This window comes from Hirundo rustica, chromosome 5 (assembly GCF_015227805.2).
Source record: "Hirundo rustica isolate bHirRus1 chromosome 5, bHirRus1.pri.v3, whole genome shotgun sequence".
In the NCBI taxonomy this organism is placed as follows: domain Eukaryota; kingdom Metazoa; phylum Chordata; class Aves; order Passeriformes; family Hirundinidae; genus Hirundo; species Hirundo rustica.
In genome coordinates, this window is record NC_053454.1 from 62527833 (window position 1) to 62548286 (window position 20454).

Genomic DNA, 20454 nt, shown 5'->3' on the forward strand with positions numbered 1-20454 from the left:
CTCCTTGGCTAAAGTACTTCTCAAAGCAGATGCAGCTTCCCGTCTCTGCATGTGACAAGTGTTGAAAAGATTTTCGAAAACCCGCATAAAATCCTGAAGAAAAAAACATGTTATAAAAATGGATTCTGCTGCCGTGCGAAACTGGTTTTTGAATGTTACAGATGTGGTAAGCTGATCGCTGTTGCCGTTTTGCCATCAGTCATGAGGACAGAGTTTGACACCTGGTCTCTACTAGACATAGTTGGGTCTTTATTTAGTATTTTAAAAAGGTTTTAAAATATTTTATGCCTTTTTGAAGGCCAGATTCATGAGTCCAGCATCCTTAGCATGAAATGTTCCACAGCATCTGGAATACTCATCACTGTTTGCTAGAAGAGATTGAGAACCAATAGCATCAGGTGAATTTTGTCCTTCCCTCGAGACCCTAAGCACTGCTGAAGCTCACACAGAGCTACTGCTGAACAGCATCTGTGGAAAGACAAGGACGGAGGGATTCTGCTGTCAGCAGAATTCCAGCCTGTGTGGGGAAGAGTCAACATGCTATAAGTGGTTTCCATTATGGAGCTGCAAGAGACAGGGAATGAGTTTGCTTTGTTTCACCTCAACAGCAGAACTTGTTTCACATTACCATCCTCTTTTTCACAAAATAAGAAAATGAAAGACTTCTCATGTTGTAGAAAATGTTGTCAGATTTGTTAGATTCAGGCCCATTTGAACTTCAAGCACATCTTTGGGAGGGAGGGCGGATGTTTGTCGTTGGGTACATTGGCCCTGCACCGAGGCTGGCAGCCCTAAAGTTCATCTCTTTGGAAAGAGTCAGAGTTTGGTGAGGAAGGAGGATTGAGGAGTGCTTGGTGTGCTGGAAAAAGGCATCCCAAGGAGGAGGAAGTCATGCAGAGATCCAGTCCTTTGTTCTTGGTCATTCCTGTGTTGGTTCATGGATGCCAACAACTATCTCACCTGGTGTGAACCTGCTGCAGGATCCCTGTGGAGTTTGTATCAGGGTAAGGAAGGGAAAGAGTCTCTCACTGCTTGACCTCTGTATACCGAAGCTTTCAAGGTTCATTGCAGCCTTAACCTGCTGTTCTTTCCCGAGCGCTGAATATGTCTTCTCTGCTCAGTGTTGTGTTTGTTGCCTTGGCAAACGTCTCTGTGATTCATTAGAATTTCTAGATGTTTCAAATGCCTCTCCAGCCATGAAAAGACCCTTTTTGGTGTTTTGTAATGGAGTGTTTTCATAGGAGGTACCTATTCCTGATGACCTTTGAGCATTTCCCTCCTGTATCTCAAGTTTATGTTTTCCTTATGGAGCTATTTATGGGCATGAAAATAATACCTCACTAGTTTGCTTTCTTGTGAAATGGAGCTTCTTTAGGTGATGTAGCACTTCAGAATAGATTGGGACTTGCTGCTTCATTTTCTCCATGTCCTATTTGAGGGGTGTGATGTGCATGGGCACAAATACACAGTGTTCTGAAATGAAGATTGATGATCTCCAATTCCCTTGCTTCTGATGGGAAAGGAGCAATTGTCAAATTTGAATTTGCTCACTCTTATATTGTTGTTTAATCATTCCTTTATTTATATGTGGTATTTCAGTTAATTTCCTTGGATATTTTCAAAACACAAGATTTATTGATCTTAATAAATCATACATAGACAGTATTTCAAAACACAGATAATTTATCTCAATGTGGTTTTGGTGTTGTAGGAGACTGTGTCCCTTCACAAGTTTAAGTTGAATTAATCCATATCTGGAATATTGGAGAAAAGATTAACAGGGTCTGTCGGCTCTATTTGGTGAGACACTGGACACAGGAGGGGGAAAATACCTTCCTGGAATGCTAAATCCCTTTGCATTGTAAAGTTTGCCGGGTGCAACCCAATGTCAGGGCAGACACTTTGGATTTTATGGCTGCATTAACTCATTATGTGATTGTTTCCATGAAGTTTAAAAGTGTTCAAAATGCCCAACTTTCCATCTCTCACTTTTTCATAATCAGTAAGAAGAACTTGTGCTGAGCTTTTAAAAGAGCAGCATAGAGAGGGAGAGGAGAAATGTCAGCACCTGCCTACAGTGACTGTCCACCTATCCTGGTTCTGCAAATTTAACCTAGCAGGAATGATTTAAAAAAAAGTTGAGAGAGCATTTGCACATTGTGGGAAATCATCCCTGATAAACTTTTCTGGCTTTGGGGATGTTTTTTTTACCTCCTTGTAAAATATTTTGTGCCCTTTAAATTCATTATTTTTCCTGCACCACTGGAAGAATTATTATGTGGTGTTTGGGCAGCTTTGTGTTAAGCAATTAAAAAAATGTTTAATGAGGATGTCAAATGTTAAACTGTGAAGTGTCAAGCTTTTTGAAATCTGGCTTCTGTAATTTAGTCCCTCAGGCTTTTCCACTGAACTCCTGGGGAAAGTTTGGCACCTGAAGTGAGAGTGGCATATGAGCTCGGAGTTGACAGTCTAATGGTGAAAGCTGGAGCCGTGCCCTGGTGGATGTATTTGCCAATCTATAGTGCATCCAGAGGGTGGGAACAGGGAGGATGGCCCTGAGCAGGGTAACAGGAGTGCTGCCATTCCCTGAGATGGTGCAACATAGTACAGCTGGCAGTCAGATGGATTGTCATACTTTATTGACTTGACTGCTCACAGAACATCTTCTGGGTTACTTTTTGAGAATACAGGCGCCACTTCAGGCTTTGTAAAAAAGAATTCCCATTTTCTGCATCGTTCTCAAGCAGTTCCTTTTGTGCACTCGTGGTGCTGGTAGTATTGTTCGAATGTCTGACGAGACCTTCCATACTTAGCTGCATCTTGATGAATGTGCCTGTTAGCAACCTGTCCTTTTAGCCCTAGACAGCTAAAATAATTTTTTTTTTCCCCTGTTCAGTCCATAGGGTTGTTCAGGTAGGATTAGATATTCCCCACTGTTGCACATTTATATATAGTATTGGAGCATATAATATGAATTACTGAAATCTGACAAATGCAATTAAGTGAATTTCAGGTGGTTCACAGAGTTGGTATTTAAGGGTATTCTCTTGGTAATTATTTGTAGAAGTTCCATATATTGTAAATAAATTTAGCGTGTTACTTATAGTTTTTCAGAGTTTTCTTCAAAACCATGTTAACAGTCATTCCTATGCTAAGATCTTCCACATATGGATCAATATGGATTAATTGCTAGCTGCCCTTTTACAAGTGACTGAAAACAAAGGCTGCAATTAAAAAAATGTCTGTAATTACATGCTATTTGTTGATGCTAATGAAGGATTTAGCATGTTAACCTTCCCAAAGTCTAACAGGTTCATTAGCTCCTTAGGGCTTTGGAAAAGAGACTTTTAAGGGAAGTGAGCCAAAGTAGGTTTCAGAGTACGTGTTTCTGTTTAAGGTCAGCTTTTTGTCCTGCAGCAGAATCCTTTTCTGATGAAGACAGGATGAGAAAGAACAGAAGGAGAAAGGGGAGGGAAGTAACACAAGACTTAAAAACTTACCCTGTTTGCCTGTGCTCTGCAACAGCCCAGTGAGACTCATTGTCTGGGTCAGGAAAAATGCACCGTGTTTCATATTTAGCAGATATTAATGTGATGCTGTTCTTGTATGTGACCTGAGGAGGGGTGTGGATTTCTTTTGGCCTGATAATTTAGATCTGCCTTCTCTTTGTTCCTGTATGCAAAATAAGGCAGCATTGACAAGTGGTGTTCACCTGAAATGAGCGTAGCTCTTGTTTCCCAGGCTAGTAGAAAATGAGTTCAGCCGATAGAACCATAATTACAAGCCTTTCTAAGCTGTTTTAGGTTGAATAATTTAAGCTTATTTTTAATTATTTACTCCTTCTGGCCTGTGCTGTGCCAGGATGTCTAACAGAGACGTGTCACTGCTCTAAACCAGTGAGGCTGACAGTGCAACAGGAGACTCGAGCAGACAAGAGCCACTTTGTGCCTCACTGCTCAGGCCATGATTTACTGGGGACTGCCTGGGCCCACTTGGGCCTTCTTGTTCCCCCGCTTCATTTCTTTTTAAAGGCACCAGTGCAGTAGGGAGGAAAGAAATCACGTGCCTTGTGTTGGTTATAGTCTCACTGCTGGAGCAAGAGGAGGCAGTCACTAAGATTTCCCAAAAGGCTCCCATATGCCAGTGGAGAATAGTTAAGCTCAAGAAATCTTGTCTGGTTTTGCTGATGAACATGGTGCTGGACGTGAGAGCTGCCTGAAGGAAAGGAATCATTGCTGCCATTCACATTTCTAGGCCAGGAAGACTCAGTTCCACTTAGCTAAGTCAGGTAACAGTGCAAGTTATCCCTATGTTAGCCTTTCCACACCATGTCCAAACATTTAATATTAACTCTATTTAGTTACTGTTGGGAATCATGGAATCACAGAATGGTTTGGGTTGGAAGAGTCCTTAAAGCCCATCTCATTCCACTCCCTGCCATGAACAGGGACACCTTCCACTGAACCAGGGTGCTCAGGGCTCCATCCAACCTGGCCTTGGACACTTCCAGGGATGGGGCAGCCACAGCTTCTCTGGGCACCCTGTGCCAGGGCCTCTCCACCCTCACAGGAAAGAATTTTTCCCAGATATTCTATCTGGCCCTGCCCTCATTCAGTGTGAAGCTCTGACCCCTTGTTATTAAAATAACACTCCTGCATAATATACATTAAAACCTCAAAACTTTATGTAACAGCAAAAGAAAAAAACAGTAATTTTCCAAATGATGCCTATTTATCTTTATCTTTTTCATGGAAAAGCTTATGAATAGACACCTTTTGAAGGTATTTTGGTACAGTGATATGACTTAGCAGGATGAATTGAGTAAAATCTAAAATGCTGATGTGAGCCTTAAACTGCCATGGCAAGCTACTGTGTGCAGAGCGGGGTGGCTTTCATGAGCACGGATTCATTTTGCAAAACTTGACATTTGCTGGAGACAGAAAGTGATACAGATTAAAAAACCAAAAAAATGATTTTGACTGGTCAGTGCAACTGCTGTATCGCAGTAAAATTTTCCCGAGGAAATGCACGGAGACTCCATAGCAACTAGATGAGATCTGTGCTATATTCTCCATGCTGTTGCTGTGTTTTCTTGGGAGAATCCAGCCATCCCCCACTGCCCCCACAGCCACGGCGTCTGTGCCGTGCAAGCTAACTGTGCTTGGCAAATGGCAGCTGCAGCCACTGGCCACTGACTGCATCAGGGGTATTTTTAGGATCAGGAAAAAAATCCCCCAAGTTGTATTTTTTTTCACATTTTATTTTCTTGACAAGGACAGCACAAAGCCTGCAGTGTTGTCTGAAGGGTAGCTAAACCACTCAGCCACTCCTTTGGTAATAATTTATTTACAGCCTCTCCTTTCCTGGGATGCAGGTGTTAGCACTAGATACTTTAACAGAGCCGTGTGCACCCTCAAGTGGTGCAGGGTATTAGCCCGGTGAATGATGAGGCCCTGGAAAAGGTTTCTCAAAGAAGTGAAATCAGAAATAATTAATAGCTGTGCCCAGAGCCAGCTCTGCATTGCAGCACGAGTTCTCCCAAGCTTAAGGAAGTACGTGCTTGGCTGTCTTCCCCGGATTTCTAAGGAAGCCTAGCACTTAACCTGTGTGGTTTAGGATTTGGCGATGCTCCCCCGAGCCTGCGGGGTGGCTCCGGGGATGGCAATGCAGTGCCGGGAGTGCAGCTGGGTACCAGCACGGGGCTCCTGTGTCCCTCCCAGTTCCGCAGAGGATTTGTGCCCGCAGCTACGGAACAGAGTTCTGACACCAGCCTTGGTGTGTTTGCTCCACACCGTGCTTGGAAATTCATTAAAACAGGGGAGCGAAGGAGATTGGCTGAAGGCAGCTTAGGAGGAACCAAAGTCCTGCCACAGCTGATGAATATGCAGGTGGTTGAAAAGGTTAATTAACACCAGTTTTCTCTTTATTGCAGTTTAGCCATTTTGTACATCATCTGGCTGGATTTAGCAGCACACATTCCATTATTTTGGGCAATAAACCATCATTATGTTGTAGTCTCTGCACAGTTGTAGTAATGATCCTTGGCCCAGAAGCGTGAAACACAGGAAGGAGTATTTTATCCTTTTTAAACCTACTTCAATAGGCAAACTTAATGATACAAAAGCAGAAGGCTTGAGAGGAAGCTTTCTGGAAGAGGTGTTTGAGATGGACAAGGATAATTTACAGAGAGGGAGCTGTAATTAAATATTATAAATGAACACTTGGTTTTATATCACTATATATTATAATCTTAACTCTTAATATAATACCTTAACTCTGAACGGTTTGCCAATGATTTCAAGAGATTTATACTTTTTTCAGCTGATTTCAATCAGGAGATAATTCACTTCCTATTACGTAACCATCTTAGTGATTTTTATTTTCCAATGTAATTTTTAAACGTGTGTGCACTTTCTGTGATATAGCTCTGTGATTGAAGGACATATTATTTATGGTGGAAAATAATGTCACACAAACCTAACTTGAGGTCCAGAATGTTCTTTACTTAATTCCTATGTTCTGTGACCCCTCCTGCTCAAATCACCCTGTTGTTGGCACGAGGAGAACCTTGCTGTTCTGACGCTATTTATAAATTTAATACCCATCTAAAAATAATGATTAAAATAAATAGAGAAGCAGAAAGCGCTGGAAAATCACCAATGGAATTTGAGAGAAACTTGCAGAGGCAGATGGATAAAATTAAAGTGGTTTTTCCCAACACCTGGAACTCCTAGAGATGCCCGTGTGCCCTTTGCAGAACAAGATTCTTCCTTGCAAAGCACCTAGTGCACTTCTAGCCCATCTGAACACAAGTTCTAAATATTCTTCTCTGGTTTTACTTTTGACAGTGATTTGCAGCAGTTGAGATTCTTCCAATCAACGATCCTTTCAGTTCAGGAAAGACTATCTGCAATATATTTTGCTGCCTATTTTTATCCTATATTCTCCCATTACTTCTTAATATATGGAACTAAGAGTAATGCTTTGAGGTTATTAATACAGAAGCTTGGTGGAACTTTAATCTCCTCAGACTTTGTGGAGGTGGGAGACCCCCGTTGTCAGTAAAAACAGGGTCAGAGAATGAAAAAAATCTTCCAAGTGCTGCTTTGGGGCATGTGTCTTTATCTTGGATATTTGTGAAAGTGTTAAAAAATTAAAAATACATGCTTTTCTGCTGTGCAAAGACAGTGCAGCATCAGGTGGTCATTGCTGATTGGGCAAGAAAGAGTCAAAGTTTTGCCATGGAGGAGTTGTCAGACATTGGAACAGACTGCCCAGGGCACTGGTGGAGTCACCATCCCTAGAGGGATTTGAAAGATGTGTGGAGTGGCACTTGGGAACGTGGGTTAGCGGTGGCTTGGCAGTGCTGGGGGGACACTTGGATCTTGCCCATCCTAATGCCATAATTCTGTGGCTGATCAGTGGGGCTGTGGGCTGTAGAGAATCTGGCTGACAGAACTGCTACGGGATTTATTTTCTTTGATTTTCATCCTTGACAGTCCTTTAGTGCTGGAGGGAGTTGGAGCAGTGAGCGAGAGAGGACCTCCTGGCCCAGGAACAACTGATCCAACTGTGATCCAAAGGCAAAGATCAGGCTCACTTCAGTGGGTGCTAGAGCAGGCTCATGGAGAATGGATAAGAACAGACAAATATTCATTTCATCAGACAGATGCTTCCCCTGTGGTGTTGATGTCTCCCCACAAATGAGTCATCTCTGCAGTAATAATTTCATTTGTCACTGTGAATGCAGCAGGACTTTTGGGACTCTCACACGGGACCTGAGGTCTTTTAATATTCAATTGTCCTGGGAAATGGTAGCCTCTTCGAGTATTTTATTTTACAAAATACCTGTATTTTAGAGCATCATTGCTTAATAGATGTGCTTGTACTTATCTTGGGGGTTTGGCTATTGTTTAACTTACAAATTCCCTTTTTCTTTTTCATCCCTATTATTTTTACTCACACTGAGTGTAAATTGCAAATTCACATGGGAATTGTAGCCAGTGTGATGAAGTCCTGAGATGTGGGGTTTTGTCTGTGGCTGTCTTCACGACCTCAGGCTGGAATATTTACATGTACTCTTTCACTTCATCACGTGTTGAATTGCATTATCATATGACTGCTTTATAGGCATTTATACCTCAAATACAAAACATACTTTGCTGTTGTTCTGAAAGATCATCTGGATCATTCTGAAGCTTCAAGTCTTATAGGAAAGAATAAGATTAGTGCTACATTCCACAAAATAGGGAGTGGCTTCCAATGAGATGGGAATCTTGGTTCCTCTTCCCTGTTTTTTAAAGTAATATATTTCCTGTAGTACTGACTAAGGAGCAGTTTGGCAACTTTTTTTCTGTTAATGAGCACTTAAATAAAGAAGTCCATGAGACTTCCCAGCTCAGGCTGGTTGTAGGAGGAAATACTACTCTTGGAAAGGAAGAGTAACAGAAGGCAGGTCCAGATAAATTGAGATCTATTTGTGACCTTGCCTATTACCTAATAGGAGATATATGAATTTTACATTCCATGTAGTTGAGATTTTATATATTTCTGTCCCAGTTGGTGTTGGGAAGATGCTGTCAGAGAGGAAAGATGAAAATCCAGTATTGAGAGAAGGTGTTGGAGAAGGGAGTGGTTTGTGGAAGTTGTGACCGATTTTCCATCTTGTCACTGCCTTGGGGTCAAATTTTTGTGTTGGGCCATGAAGGCCAAATAAATGAGCTTTTAACAGTGACAGAGCGGGGCTGGCAAGTAGTAATGCAGATGGGAAAAGGTGCTCCCAGCTGGAAGAGGGCTGGATGTCATGAGGGATGTCATTCTCTGTAGCTTGTTTGAATTCTGCCGCCTGCCTGGGCTCTGTCCATGCTGGAGTTTGGGACTTTGTTAAGGGTGGGTAGGGGAGTGGTCATGGCCAAGGATTCTCTCAATTCTTGGGATGCTGTAGGGTATATAGGAGAATTCATTAACGTAATGTTTTTGGTAATAATCAAATGTTACATTTATAATGTAGCATAAAATTTCAAATAAATGCTATAGCCCTTTTCTTGCCATAAAAAAATTTTGAAAGAAAACAGCAGGCTTTATGCAAGGTTATTTAGTAAATTTTTCTGTTTCTTGCTGGCAGTCAATCTGTGGGTTTATGTATGTTTGGGATTTTTGATGGTTTGTATGTTTTAGCTGAGGTCCTTTAATGGACCTTGTTAGCACCTAATTTTGGTTCTTATGTAATGATGCTTTTCTTAAAATTGCATTATTGGGTTTTGAGAGAAACCAGGTTTTTGTGTGGATCTGTTCATGCTGCATATTCCTTTCCATAGCCTATGGCTTCCAGGCAAGCCAGATGTGTATTGTTCCTTAGTTATCAGTGTCTGCAGAGAGACCAGACAGAGAAGGGGACAAGTCCTGTTTGCAGTACATTGAAATTTGGGCTTGTGTTGCTCCCTGAGTGCAGTTTTTGGGTAAATCCCATCTGCTGGGTGCTACTGAGAACTGCAGAGGGCCTGTGAAGCTCCTCCTCTTTGAGTTCAGAAGTCTGTAGGGCTTTTTTTGTGAAAGGTGTTGTCCTGTTCCACACTTCCCTGCGTTTTCTAATGTTTTATCTTCAAAACTAATGTTTATTTTATTATCTCTTTCCTATGTGTTTGTTTCACATAAGAATGTGAAGTTCTTCAAACCTTGGTTCTTTTGCCTCCTGTTGAACAGCCACAGGATGTGCACCATTAATGGGCATCTCACAACATCATGAACTAGGAACGGCAGCTGAAGGAAGTTTTACAGCATTCTTAGGATTTCTCTGGAAATAAACTGCTCAGTTTTGTCATTGTGCCTTCCTCAGCTCTCTTTAATTTATAGGTGCTGCTGGTTTCAACAATCCTGACTGACTGTGGTGCCCAAGCACTTGTTTTGTCAGCTGGTCATAATCTCCCAGTTTCTAATTTATACATTATTCATAATTACAGTAGGACTGGGTGCAGACTTGGTTACAGATGATGTGCTCTTCTCGATGACCGTTGGTGTTTCTATTACCTTTATGGAAGTGATCTGTTTTTTTATTTTCCCAGGGTGGCAGGCCTTGAGTAGCTGATGAATGATGTGAAGGTGTGTTTTCAATCACAGGAACTCAAATTGGCTATTTAGAACTGCGTCTGTGGCTGCGATAATGAAGTTTAGTCACTTACTCAGCAGACTTATTTGTTTTTCATGCTATTCTGGCCCTCATCTGGATGATTTATGTAACTATAAGGCACAAATTGCTTGCTTACAGAAACAAAAATTCTTGACTGTACTCTGTTAGAACCCTTTTGATCATAGGCAATTGCTTTTGGAAGATTGTCATCTTTTCTTTATTGTCTACTGCAACTTTGTCAGTGCGGAGAAAGGCAAAATATTAAACCGGAGTGATACAAACCCAAGCTTTCAAGTACTGTTTGTTGACATGTGATGAATAGAGCGCATAATTTTTCCTTTCATGACTCACTCTTGCTTTAAAAATTGGGAAGATAAACCCTTTGGAGCTTGCTCTGAAGTGGATGTGTGTTCATCTGCACCAGAGCCTTGTTAAAGGCAGAGACTTGGAGTCAGTAATGCTGGATTCTGTCTTGTTTGTCCAAGTAGCTGTCAGTGTGATGAGCTGAGCACATAAAACTTGGCTATAATATTGAAGAATAGAAAAATTGCAGTAGTTCAGCTAAATGTGGGTGCACTTGGCACGGGCAGGTTGTTTTAAGCATTGATATAGATATATTCAGTGTGTGTGCACCTGTACCTAGATTGGTGTGCATTAACTCATATTGGTGTGGAAACTGGGCATTAGGTTTAGTTTCTTTTCAGTGGCACTAGTATTCTCTTTATGTTTCTTGTTTAACCATCAAGACCAAATCATTAAAGTTAATAACTTAATATTTGAGATATAAGGATTTTCTAATGCAGATTAATGGTAACTCTTGTTTCCAACAGATGTGTTTAATGGGCCCCAAGATAACAGACAGGCACATGGTGCAAAATAAAATAGAAACCCAGTAAGTGAACTCTGGGTTTTCACTTCAGAACCTGTGATGGACCCCTTTGTATTAATTTCCATCAACGATGCACCGTTACAGCAGCCATTAGTACAATGGGAGAGGAAAAGCTAAAATCAGGGGCACAATGCTAAACACAAGTATGCAATTATTTCAGGATTCCTGAGAATATGATATTTAGCAAAAGCAACTGATAAATGTTAATATAATTCCTCATTGAATTAACTGATTATGTTAAATTACAGTAAAGCAAAAGATGCAACACATGGCAAATTTTATACATTGTATTCCTGTGTATATGAGGCCAACTGTTATATGCTCTATGTGAAATATATAGTCCCCTCACAAACTGATTTTGTATCAAAATAGTCAATACAGGGTCTTGAAAATTCTGGCAATTTCGTTAAGAAATCCAACAGAAGTGAGAATTTCAGAAGCCTCTGCATTTCAGCAACAAGAGCTTGGGAGACTTGGGGTTTTCGGAATCAGCAGTGAGATGCTGCTCTAATGTATTCAGAAGGGAAAATGGGTTGATTTTCTTAGAGAAGAGAATTGTGGCCATACTTGATACTCCTAATTCAGAATGTGATAGCTTCACAATATTCTACAAGATGGTTTAAAGCAGAATTAATATCCAGTCTGTGTTAAGGAAGAAAAATCAGAGCTAATAAAGAGCTAGAGATTTGGTTTAGATTTAGACTGATACAAATAGGCACCAATTAGAGCTTAGTGCCGCAGGAGGATATAAAACCCATGAAGTTCTCAAAAAATGCCTTAGTTCTGTTGAAATGGGGGCAAAAAAACCCAGCTATTTTGGGCATGAGAAGTGATGATTTACTTCATGACTCTGTTGGCATGGGTGGGCCAGAACTGCATCTTAACCCTTTACCCTCAGGGTATTATCGAATATATGTCCTTTTGTGATTAGTCAACAAACTCTGTAATATTTCCCTTGTGTTACTCAGTGCTTCATGTTAACACATGCTTTTCATTTCCCATGAGGTGGAACCAAGGCTGAGAGAGAAAAGACATATCAACTGCAATTTTTATGAGAAAAATAGGTGGTACATAAACTGCTGTGCCCATGAGGGCATCTCTGTGAAATCTGGGGTTGTCTTTACCTGCTTGTGCCACACTTGTCATCCAAAAGCTCCCGTATCTGCTAAGTAAGGATGTATTTTACCTGTGGAATGCTGGAGGCTCAGGTGCATTTTTGTGTACATTTTATACTTTCCTATCCACAAAAGAACTTTTTCAGGATTTGTAGGAACCAGTGCTAGCAGGATCTGTAGCTGCAGTGATTAAACCTCAGGTTGTCTCTTTCCTTTTTTTCATGGAGGCTAAAATATACATGGTGCCACTTGGATTAAGAGCTGTCCGGAGAGGATCATTAGGCTTAATGTGTCAAATGATTCACCATCAAAAGCAAAGCAAGTCCTCTTTAAAATGGCTCAGAATAGGTTTTTGCAATTGATTGGACTCAAAATATTTAGGCTGAAAAGGACTTTTTAGCTTGGTTGTCTGGAGCAGACAATGGCCCCTTTGTGAATGCTGCTTAGGCTTTGGGAATTGCTTATTGTGGTCTCTGTGACCAGAGGAAGAAAAGGCTGAATTTTTGGGAAATAGTGATCTCATCAGTGTCATTATTGTAAAGCATAAAGGGGGACGTAAATGATATAAAGTCATGACTCATCAGAGTTTATAGTCTACATGAGCTCAAGATCTGACCCAAAATAATTGCTTGAAACAGGTGAGCTGAGTTCTACCTGACCTTCCCATAGAAAAATCCTCAGGAGTGAAAGACTTTGCATTTAGGAATAATTTCAAAGTTGGGGGGAATCTCCTAGCAGTATATAGCTGGTCCCAGTGCAATCTCTTTGCTCTCTCTGTGTTTTTGGTTGGTTTTTTTTTTTTTTTGTTTTTTATTACTATATTTAACCATAAAAGTGTCATGAGAAATGGCTCTCTGGGGAGAGATTTAACAATAATAAAAGTGGGGATTTATGTTGCTAACAATTGTTATTTGTCTTGATACTTGGAACTCATTCTGGCCTTGTTTCTCCCTTTTTTTTTTTCTTTTTCTTTTTTTCCTTCCCCCCTCCCCCCCAGTACTAAATGCTATTGAAGTGCGTCCTGAATTGTCATTTTGGTTATGCAAATTGAAACATCTACTGACAAACCAAGCTTTAATAGTAATGGCAAAAAAGGATAAAGAAATGTTTTCCCTGGCAGCAGAGCAGTTTTGCTTCTCTTGCTGCCTACCTGGGTGTGTGTGACTGTCCTCAGCCCTGTTTCATCTTAGAATACTCAAGCTTTGCCATTCTTGGACTGTGGAATGCTATCCCATCAAGAGAAGTTTCTCTCTGGAGCTGAGCTGAGAGCTTGGATTTCACTGCTTCTTGCTTGTTAGTCTTTGAGGTCTTCATTGGGATTTTGCAAGCCAGTGCAAGCCAGTGGGTTTGTACCCCACCTCTTCCTTTGATGGCCAGTAGTAGCAAACTGGGAGTATCTAGCCATTGCAACATTTACTATGAGAATCTTTGGGAAAGTTACAATTCCCAAAAGTTTGCTGAGGGCTTTATAGGTTTGTGTTGCTTTAAGGGTGACAATCATAAGTGCTGCAGGCTTAGAAACACTCAGGGAAGAAACCAGAATATTTTCCCCTTTTGAGGGTAAAGAGGGACCCTGCCTTAGTATCAGTTCTTTAATACATGGGATACTCTCCTTCTCAGAAGCACTTTAAATTTAGTTTCTGAGGTTTTCCTGGGTAAGGAAGTAATTGAGGTTTGGAGTTAATGATGTGATAAGGTCTGTAGGGCTGCTGAAGAGGACTGAGGTGCTTTGGCGTGAGCTCTGTGCTGGCAAACTGTGCCTCTGGGTTTGGTTCCTTCACTGCTGCGGGCTGGGGTGGATTTGCAGCCCTAAGACAGCAAAGAGCATGGGAATGCAGAGATACAGCAACGTGTTCCCGCACAAAGGCTTTGAACCCTCCAACATGTACTCTGTTAGGATACGATGCTGAGTCTGGCAGAGCATGCATGCGTTTGCTTTCTGAGTAATTTGTCCTAAAGTCTTGGGGCACTTGGACAAACAACGGCAATATTGTTGAAAGGCTCTGGCAGAAGGCTTCTCCATCGCTCTCCCTCTGATGGCTCAGATCGGTGCTTTCCACAAGCAGCATTTCCCAGGAATGCCTGGTACTCAAGTTTGGCCACCCTTTCCCCGAGTGGTGCCTTCTGTTTTCCAGTAAGCTATTTGCATATTAAATAGCTTGCTCTGTCCAGGGATTTGTAGTTCCAGTTTATGTTGGAACCTTGGTTTGATGAACTTTGGTCGAGGCAAGCATTTGGTGGGATTCCTTCTCGCATCCTTTTATTTTGATAACTAAACTAAGAAGTTCCAGTGGTGTCTCTAAGCCTTACTACTGTCACAGGGTGATGCTTCGGAAGAGCTGAAGGAAATTGTCATCAACTCATTATGGGAGAGTGATCCTTGCACAAACATTCTGAAAGTTGCCAAGTGCTGGCAAAAAAAAAAAATCTCAAAAAGGCAAAAGCAACAATTTAATTATTCTATGCATGTGTCTATCCAGCATTATCCATCACAGCACCTGAGGTGATCCATCCTCGAGCGTTCATCCACAAGGAAAAATTACAGAGCCCCTTAAAATCTCCTCAGGGTAATTAACAAAAAAGAGAACCTTGTGCCCATCAGTAACCCTTAATGAGGGGCTGGGGAGAGCTCAGTCTGTTGGATCATAACTGGAGCTGCTGTGAGGGGGAATGGGGTGGGAATTGGCTCCATGGAGGGCTGCTGTACAGGCAATGGATTGAAGCCCCAAAGGGAAAACAGTTGGCTGGTTGTTGCAGTTCTTTGAGGATATCTCTGTTCCTAAGGAATCTGGAGCTTAAATTTTCACATACATGCCCCACTCGCTGGGTTTGGATGTGCATGGTGGTATATATTCTACAGGACTTTGACATCTACAAACACTTTGTCCCTGCTGCCTCTGTTACCTCCAGCTGCCAATTGAAAAATTGAAAACTGCCAATTAATTCTCAACTACCTTTTGTTTTTGGTTTTGTTTGGGTTTTGGTGGAGTGGTTCGGTTTGGTGTCAGTGTTTTTTAATTCTGCACCGAGTCTCTTCTGGATAATGGGTAGATTCTAACATGCAATCCTGTACATTGTTTTTATCCTAATGAGTGCAATCATGATAAGTAACTCCAGCGTAGAGTGCATGTTCTTATTCTCAGTTTTGGTGGGATTGTTCTTATTTTCCTTTTTTCCTTGTTTGTCTGTTTGTTTTTGGTGGTTGTTTTGTTTGTTTGTTTTTGTTTTGGGCTCAGTTTTTAATCAACTATTCTAGTTAAAATATTTACACCAACCCTAAACCAAATTGACAATAAAAATCCCAAACGAGACCAAACATGACATAGAGAAGAGCAAAAGTGGTCTAGCATCAGATATTGTCTTTTTTGGATACATTCAATCTCATCTGAGATCGTACCCGGGGGACATATCAATCCAAAGCAAGCTCATCACAGTTATTGGCTACATAAACATGAAATGCCGTGTGAATTGCTGAAATTAAATGGTCATGAAATCTGCACTCACCCACTTTGTCTTGGTTTGTATATATCAAGTAGATGTTGAATAACAGATTTGAATGAATCATATTTTTGAGTTAGAAACTTAGAAGACATTAGCAACGTTCTGAAACTCAGTGCTTTATGTAAGTGCAGTGGGACCGACCAGAGCAGGGAAAAAATCAAACCATCGAAAGGCACGCAGCTGGGTAACTCAATAACCCGTGTGTGTAGGGCATTCCACCCAGTGGGGCTCTGGCTCGGCGAGCTGTGCCGGCCGGCTCCGCGCTGCAGAGCCGTCCCCCGGCCCACCCCACGCCATTGACATGCATAGCTGGCCTGGTAGGTGTAAAAATAGCCGGGCAGCGCCTGAATTGGAAATGGTCACCGACCGCTGCCCGCAGCTGCTGGGGTTTCGGGTTCTCCGGGACTCAGGACGGCTCGGGGAAGGGAGCCCGGGAGCAGTGGCCTGGGAGCGGAGCGCAGCCGGGACCCTCCTCCCGGCCGGTGTCCTGTCCTTCGGCGGCGCTGGGCACCCGCTGCGGTGCAAGGGCCGTCCCCCTGCTCGGAGGGAGCAGAAGAACTGATATGGGCAATGCACCAATCTGCCAGGCTTGTCATTCAGAGAAGGGCTTAAGGACACAAGGGAACATACAGGATTTGGATAAAACTCCTGATTATTATGGATACAACAGTGAAGAAAGTAAAGAGCCTGAAGCCCTGGTAAGTTTTGGCTGAAGAAAACAGGAATCACAGGGAAAAAAATCAGATGAGGGTTGTGCATGTTGTATTTGCAAAGGATCTCTTTGCTCAGAACCTTACTGGATAGCTCGCAGCACTGAGGGATCTGCTAAACACATCCCTGCTGAAGCTTTGCTTTGCTGCCCTGACTGTGATTAAAAAGCAGCGGTCACTGAGCTGTGCAGTGGCTTCAAAGCACTGCCAGCTACCAGAAGGTTGAAGTATGTGAAGAGAGAACCCTGTGGGTGCTACAAGCCCTGCAATGAATGGAGGTTATCCAGTTATCCTGGTTTGCACAACTGCTAGGAATCATCCTGTATTGATCATCCTCCTAACTTGAACTCAGTAGTTTACTTTTGAGCTGCTGCCGGCCCAATACATGATGTTGTTTTCTATGTGCACTCGAGACAGAGCCACACAGGTCCTAATGCAGATGAGGGTTACAGTGAGTGGGACCAGGCACAGACAAGGGGGTCATGCTTATGGCAGTAATGTCAGCATTTGTGCAGCAAACCAGAACAAAATCATTAAGATGTGCATACTTGTTTAGTGTCTGTGGCAAATGAAGTGTCTCTTCTCTTTTTCTTTTATGTCTCATTTTGTTCGAGAAATTCATGTTTATTTCATTTAAAATTGGCAATGGAAATACATTGTGTCAAAACTTTGTCAGAACAGGAAGATCAGTAAACCACCCGTGTCAGTATATCCAAATCTTATGTTCTCTACAATGGATGTGTACTAGAATTGGTCTCAGTTTGACCTGATGCTTTGCACATGCCTCAGTTACTGCAGTGTAGCATAGAAGAATAGGTGAACTGAGCTCCAGTGTTTGTAGGGGAAGAGGAGACCCAAGGCACTCCCAGCAGCAGCTCACAAGGAGTTCTGCATTGTCCTAGAAAACACTCTTGATGCTGTCTTGGCTTTCTGGTAGCACATTTTTATGGCTGGATTTTCTGACTGGTTTTGTGTTTTATTTCACTGACAACACAGCTGGACCCGTTCTTCACAGGATCATAAAATGGTTTGGGTTGGAAGGGACCTTAAAGATCATTTAGCTCCAAATCCTCTGAAATAAAACTTTCTTTGAGCTAAAACATGAAAGTAACCTACTTCTTTGACTAAGCAGAAGGGTTTTTTTTCTCCTACCAAGGAGTTTTTGGTTGAATTAACAAATAATTTCCAGTGTTTGTGATGGGAAACACGCTGCCAGGGGGAGGAAGAGTGGGACTCCTTGGGCTGTGGAGGAGGATGGGCCTGCTTCCTTTGCTGAGGGTGGTTTCACTGGGCATTAGAGGATCTCCCTGAAGCTGTAAGCAAAGGTATGGAAGCCCCTGTGACACAAATAAGCAAACTGAAACAGTTCTCCTGGCATGTCCAGTCTCTGAGCTGCCCTTCGGCATAAGGTCATCCCTCAGAGGAGGCAGGAGTGAGCAGCATGTGATCTTTGAGGCTTCTTTTGCTTTTTATTTTTTTCTGGATACTTTTCATTCAGCCTACACAGCTTTTTCATAGCAGGCAGAGATCAGGCACTTTGATAATGTCTTTGATGTGTTCAATCATAAGATCTTGGCTTTGTGTGACCCTGGTAGGGACTGGCCAAGTTTCTTTAGAATGTCTGTCTTGATTCAGGTTTACAGTGCTTGGGAGATTACAAAGGAAAAGTCCTGTATTCCCCAAGGAAGGTTTGCAGTCTCTCATCTTCCTTATGATTCCACACAAAAGTTAAAAGAAGTGTCTCTAAGTTAGAAATGTCAGTAAAGCTTTGTTTGGCAGAGAGAAATTGTATATCTACTTTTCCCCCAAACAAGAATATGGTATCCAGCGCAGTACCCTGTTAGCTATTATAGATTTCCTCTGCCTTTATATAACTGTAACCATGCTCCCTGTCCCAGCTCATTAAAAAGAGTTGCCGCATCAAGCTGAATATGATGACTCCAGGAGCCTTGTAGCAGATAGGAGGTTCAGAACAGTTCAGCTGATATTCAGCCAACTCAGATAGCAAAATTGCTTTGCTAATCTAATCTTTTCTAAACTAAGAATCAAATGCAGTCTGCTGCTTCAGGACCAGGTATTTCAGACTGCCTAGAACAGACCGCTCTGAGTTTCAACACAGGATTGTCCCAGACTCCTACTGCAGCATTCATAGGAGTTTTTCCTCCCTGCTCAAGGCAGTGGATTTGGCAAGGTGGACTTTTACATCACTGTTGCTTTTCTGCAGGTGAAATTAGGTGAAACTGGTTCCTGTCTCTGCTGGCTAGAGCTGAATTTTTTAAGGTCTAGGCCCAGCATTACAAGACTCTTTCTTTACTACTTGAGTGTTCCTTTTACCTCTCTGTACAAGTAAGATCTCTGTGATGATTCTTGCTGAATTAGAAACTGTGGTAGCACCATTTGTTTACATCTATTTTTGTCCATGGCAAAGCAACATGAAATATTTTTTTCTGTTTTATGGAACCAGTATGTTTGAATCAATGGGCAATCGGTTAATGGTGTTTGGGTGGGTAAAGCAGTTTGACTCTTTGGCATGGATGGTATTAGCACATTTCTTTTATTAGGAAATGTCACTTTGGCCATAGGGGATGAAAAATTGAGAGTGATAGAATTATCTGTCGACAGTCTGTCATAAACTTCACTAACAGCCAGGATTTTTGTTAAGCCTGGTTATTATCCCGCTAGATAACATTTGGAATGGCATCCTAATTCTTTCTAGAGGTGTTCTAGCATTATTACCTCTATTTAGGAACATCATCAGTAATGGGAACTTGCCATGGGAACCATTAGATGCCTGCCAAGTTCTACAGTTGTTACCAGCACCTTAACACATATTATGGTATCTAGAGGATCCTAAATATTTTTCCTTCCTTTAATATTATTCAGTTCCCCTAGAGGAAATCTTGGTTCCATGTCAGTATTTAAGAGATGTCAGTAAATGTGGGTGTCAGCTAGGAGAACCAAGACTAATCATGTGGCTCCTTCTGAACGTATCCCAAATCCTTACTGTTTCAGGAAATGACTAAACGATTCTTTTTTCTCAAATTTCAGCACAAGAAATGTTCCCATTAAACAACAGGATTTTGCACTTCTACTTTTTAGAGTAATGAAGATATTTCTAGGTTTTAGATTAATCAGACTATAAAATCTTTCATTCTTGAAAGTTTGAGGTTTGGTTTGTTGGTTTTCAGGATGGTTTGAGGTTTTATTCCTCTTTATTCTTTTTTAAATACAAAGATTATATTTCCCAGGTAGATTTGAGAGTCTGTTTTTCAGACTTGTGCCAATGGTAATTCAGACACCCACGCATTGTTTCCAAGCTGGGGTTTATACCAAAAAGTTTGTTTTGGAGAAGATGAATAGCCCAGGGGAAGGACAGGGATTACACATGCCTGAAGTTCAGCTAGTACTGATGTGCTGTCCCATATTAGAACCCTGATAACTGATGTTGCTTTATATTGTAAAATCAGTATGGATTAAAATAACTTCTATCATTTCAAGTACTGCCTTTGGAAGGGACTTGCAGCTGGGGAAAGGACTTTTATTCTATTCTTTTATATAGAAAACTATGCAGTTTTGCCTCAGGATTCTCACAAATCCTTCATTGACACAGTACAATCAGAGGCCAGGCCAGTATGGCAAGTTAATGAACGGAGTGGGAGGACTCCTACAGATGTCTGAGGCAACTAAGGATCATAAAAGGTTTATAGAAGGCATTTGCTTCTTGGCCATGGAAGGGATAGTTTTACATTAGATTTCTCTTCCTTTTCTGCTGCTACAGTATTTGCCAATATTGGCCCAAATTCAGGAACAAGGTTAAGTGTGGGTTTAACTCCCCCCCGCCCCTCCCTTTAACAAATAACTTAAATCTGTTTAGTTTGACATCAATTAGACTTAAAGATATGGTAAAAATTAAGCATAGTTTAAAGTGGTTTGCCAAAATATTCTTTTACTATTTTCCTGGTTAAAAACAAAGCCAAACTAATCAGGCATTTGTGCATTCCAGCGGAGAGAAAAGAGTGGCTGGATGGTATCCTGCAAGCTCTGGAATTTCACAGAGTTGGCAAAAGAGTCAAAGGTGTCAATATATAACAATAAGCCTAAAATTAAAGCCAT

General features: G+C 41.6%; 1 protein-coding gene across 3 annotated transcripts in view; it reads left to right on the plus strand.

The window, feature by feature from the left end:
* The window catches only part of ANK2 (ankyrin 2), a 183686-nt gene that overhangs the window by 39160 nt on the left and 124072 nt on the right, over positions 1 to 20454 (plus strand). The window contains exon 1 of one of the 3 annotated variants that reach the window (XM_040063640.1): positions 16185 to 16329. The exons of the other annotated variants lie outside the window; for them this stretch is intronic. Coding sequence (XP_039919574.1) covers positions 16195 to 16329 — 135 coding nt within the window. The 5' untranslated portion in view covers positions 16185 to 16194. Of the gene's footprint in view, positions 1 to 16184; positions 16330 to 20454 lie in introns of those variants that run through there. 3 annotated transcript variants of the gene reach the window in all.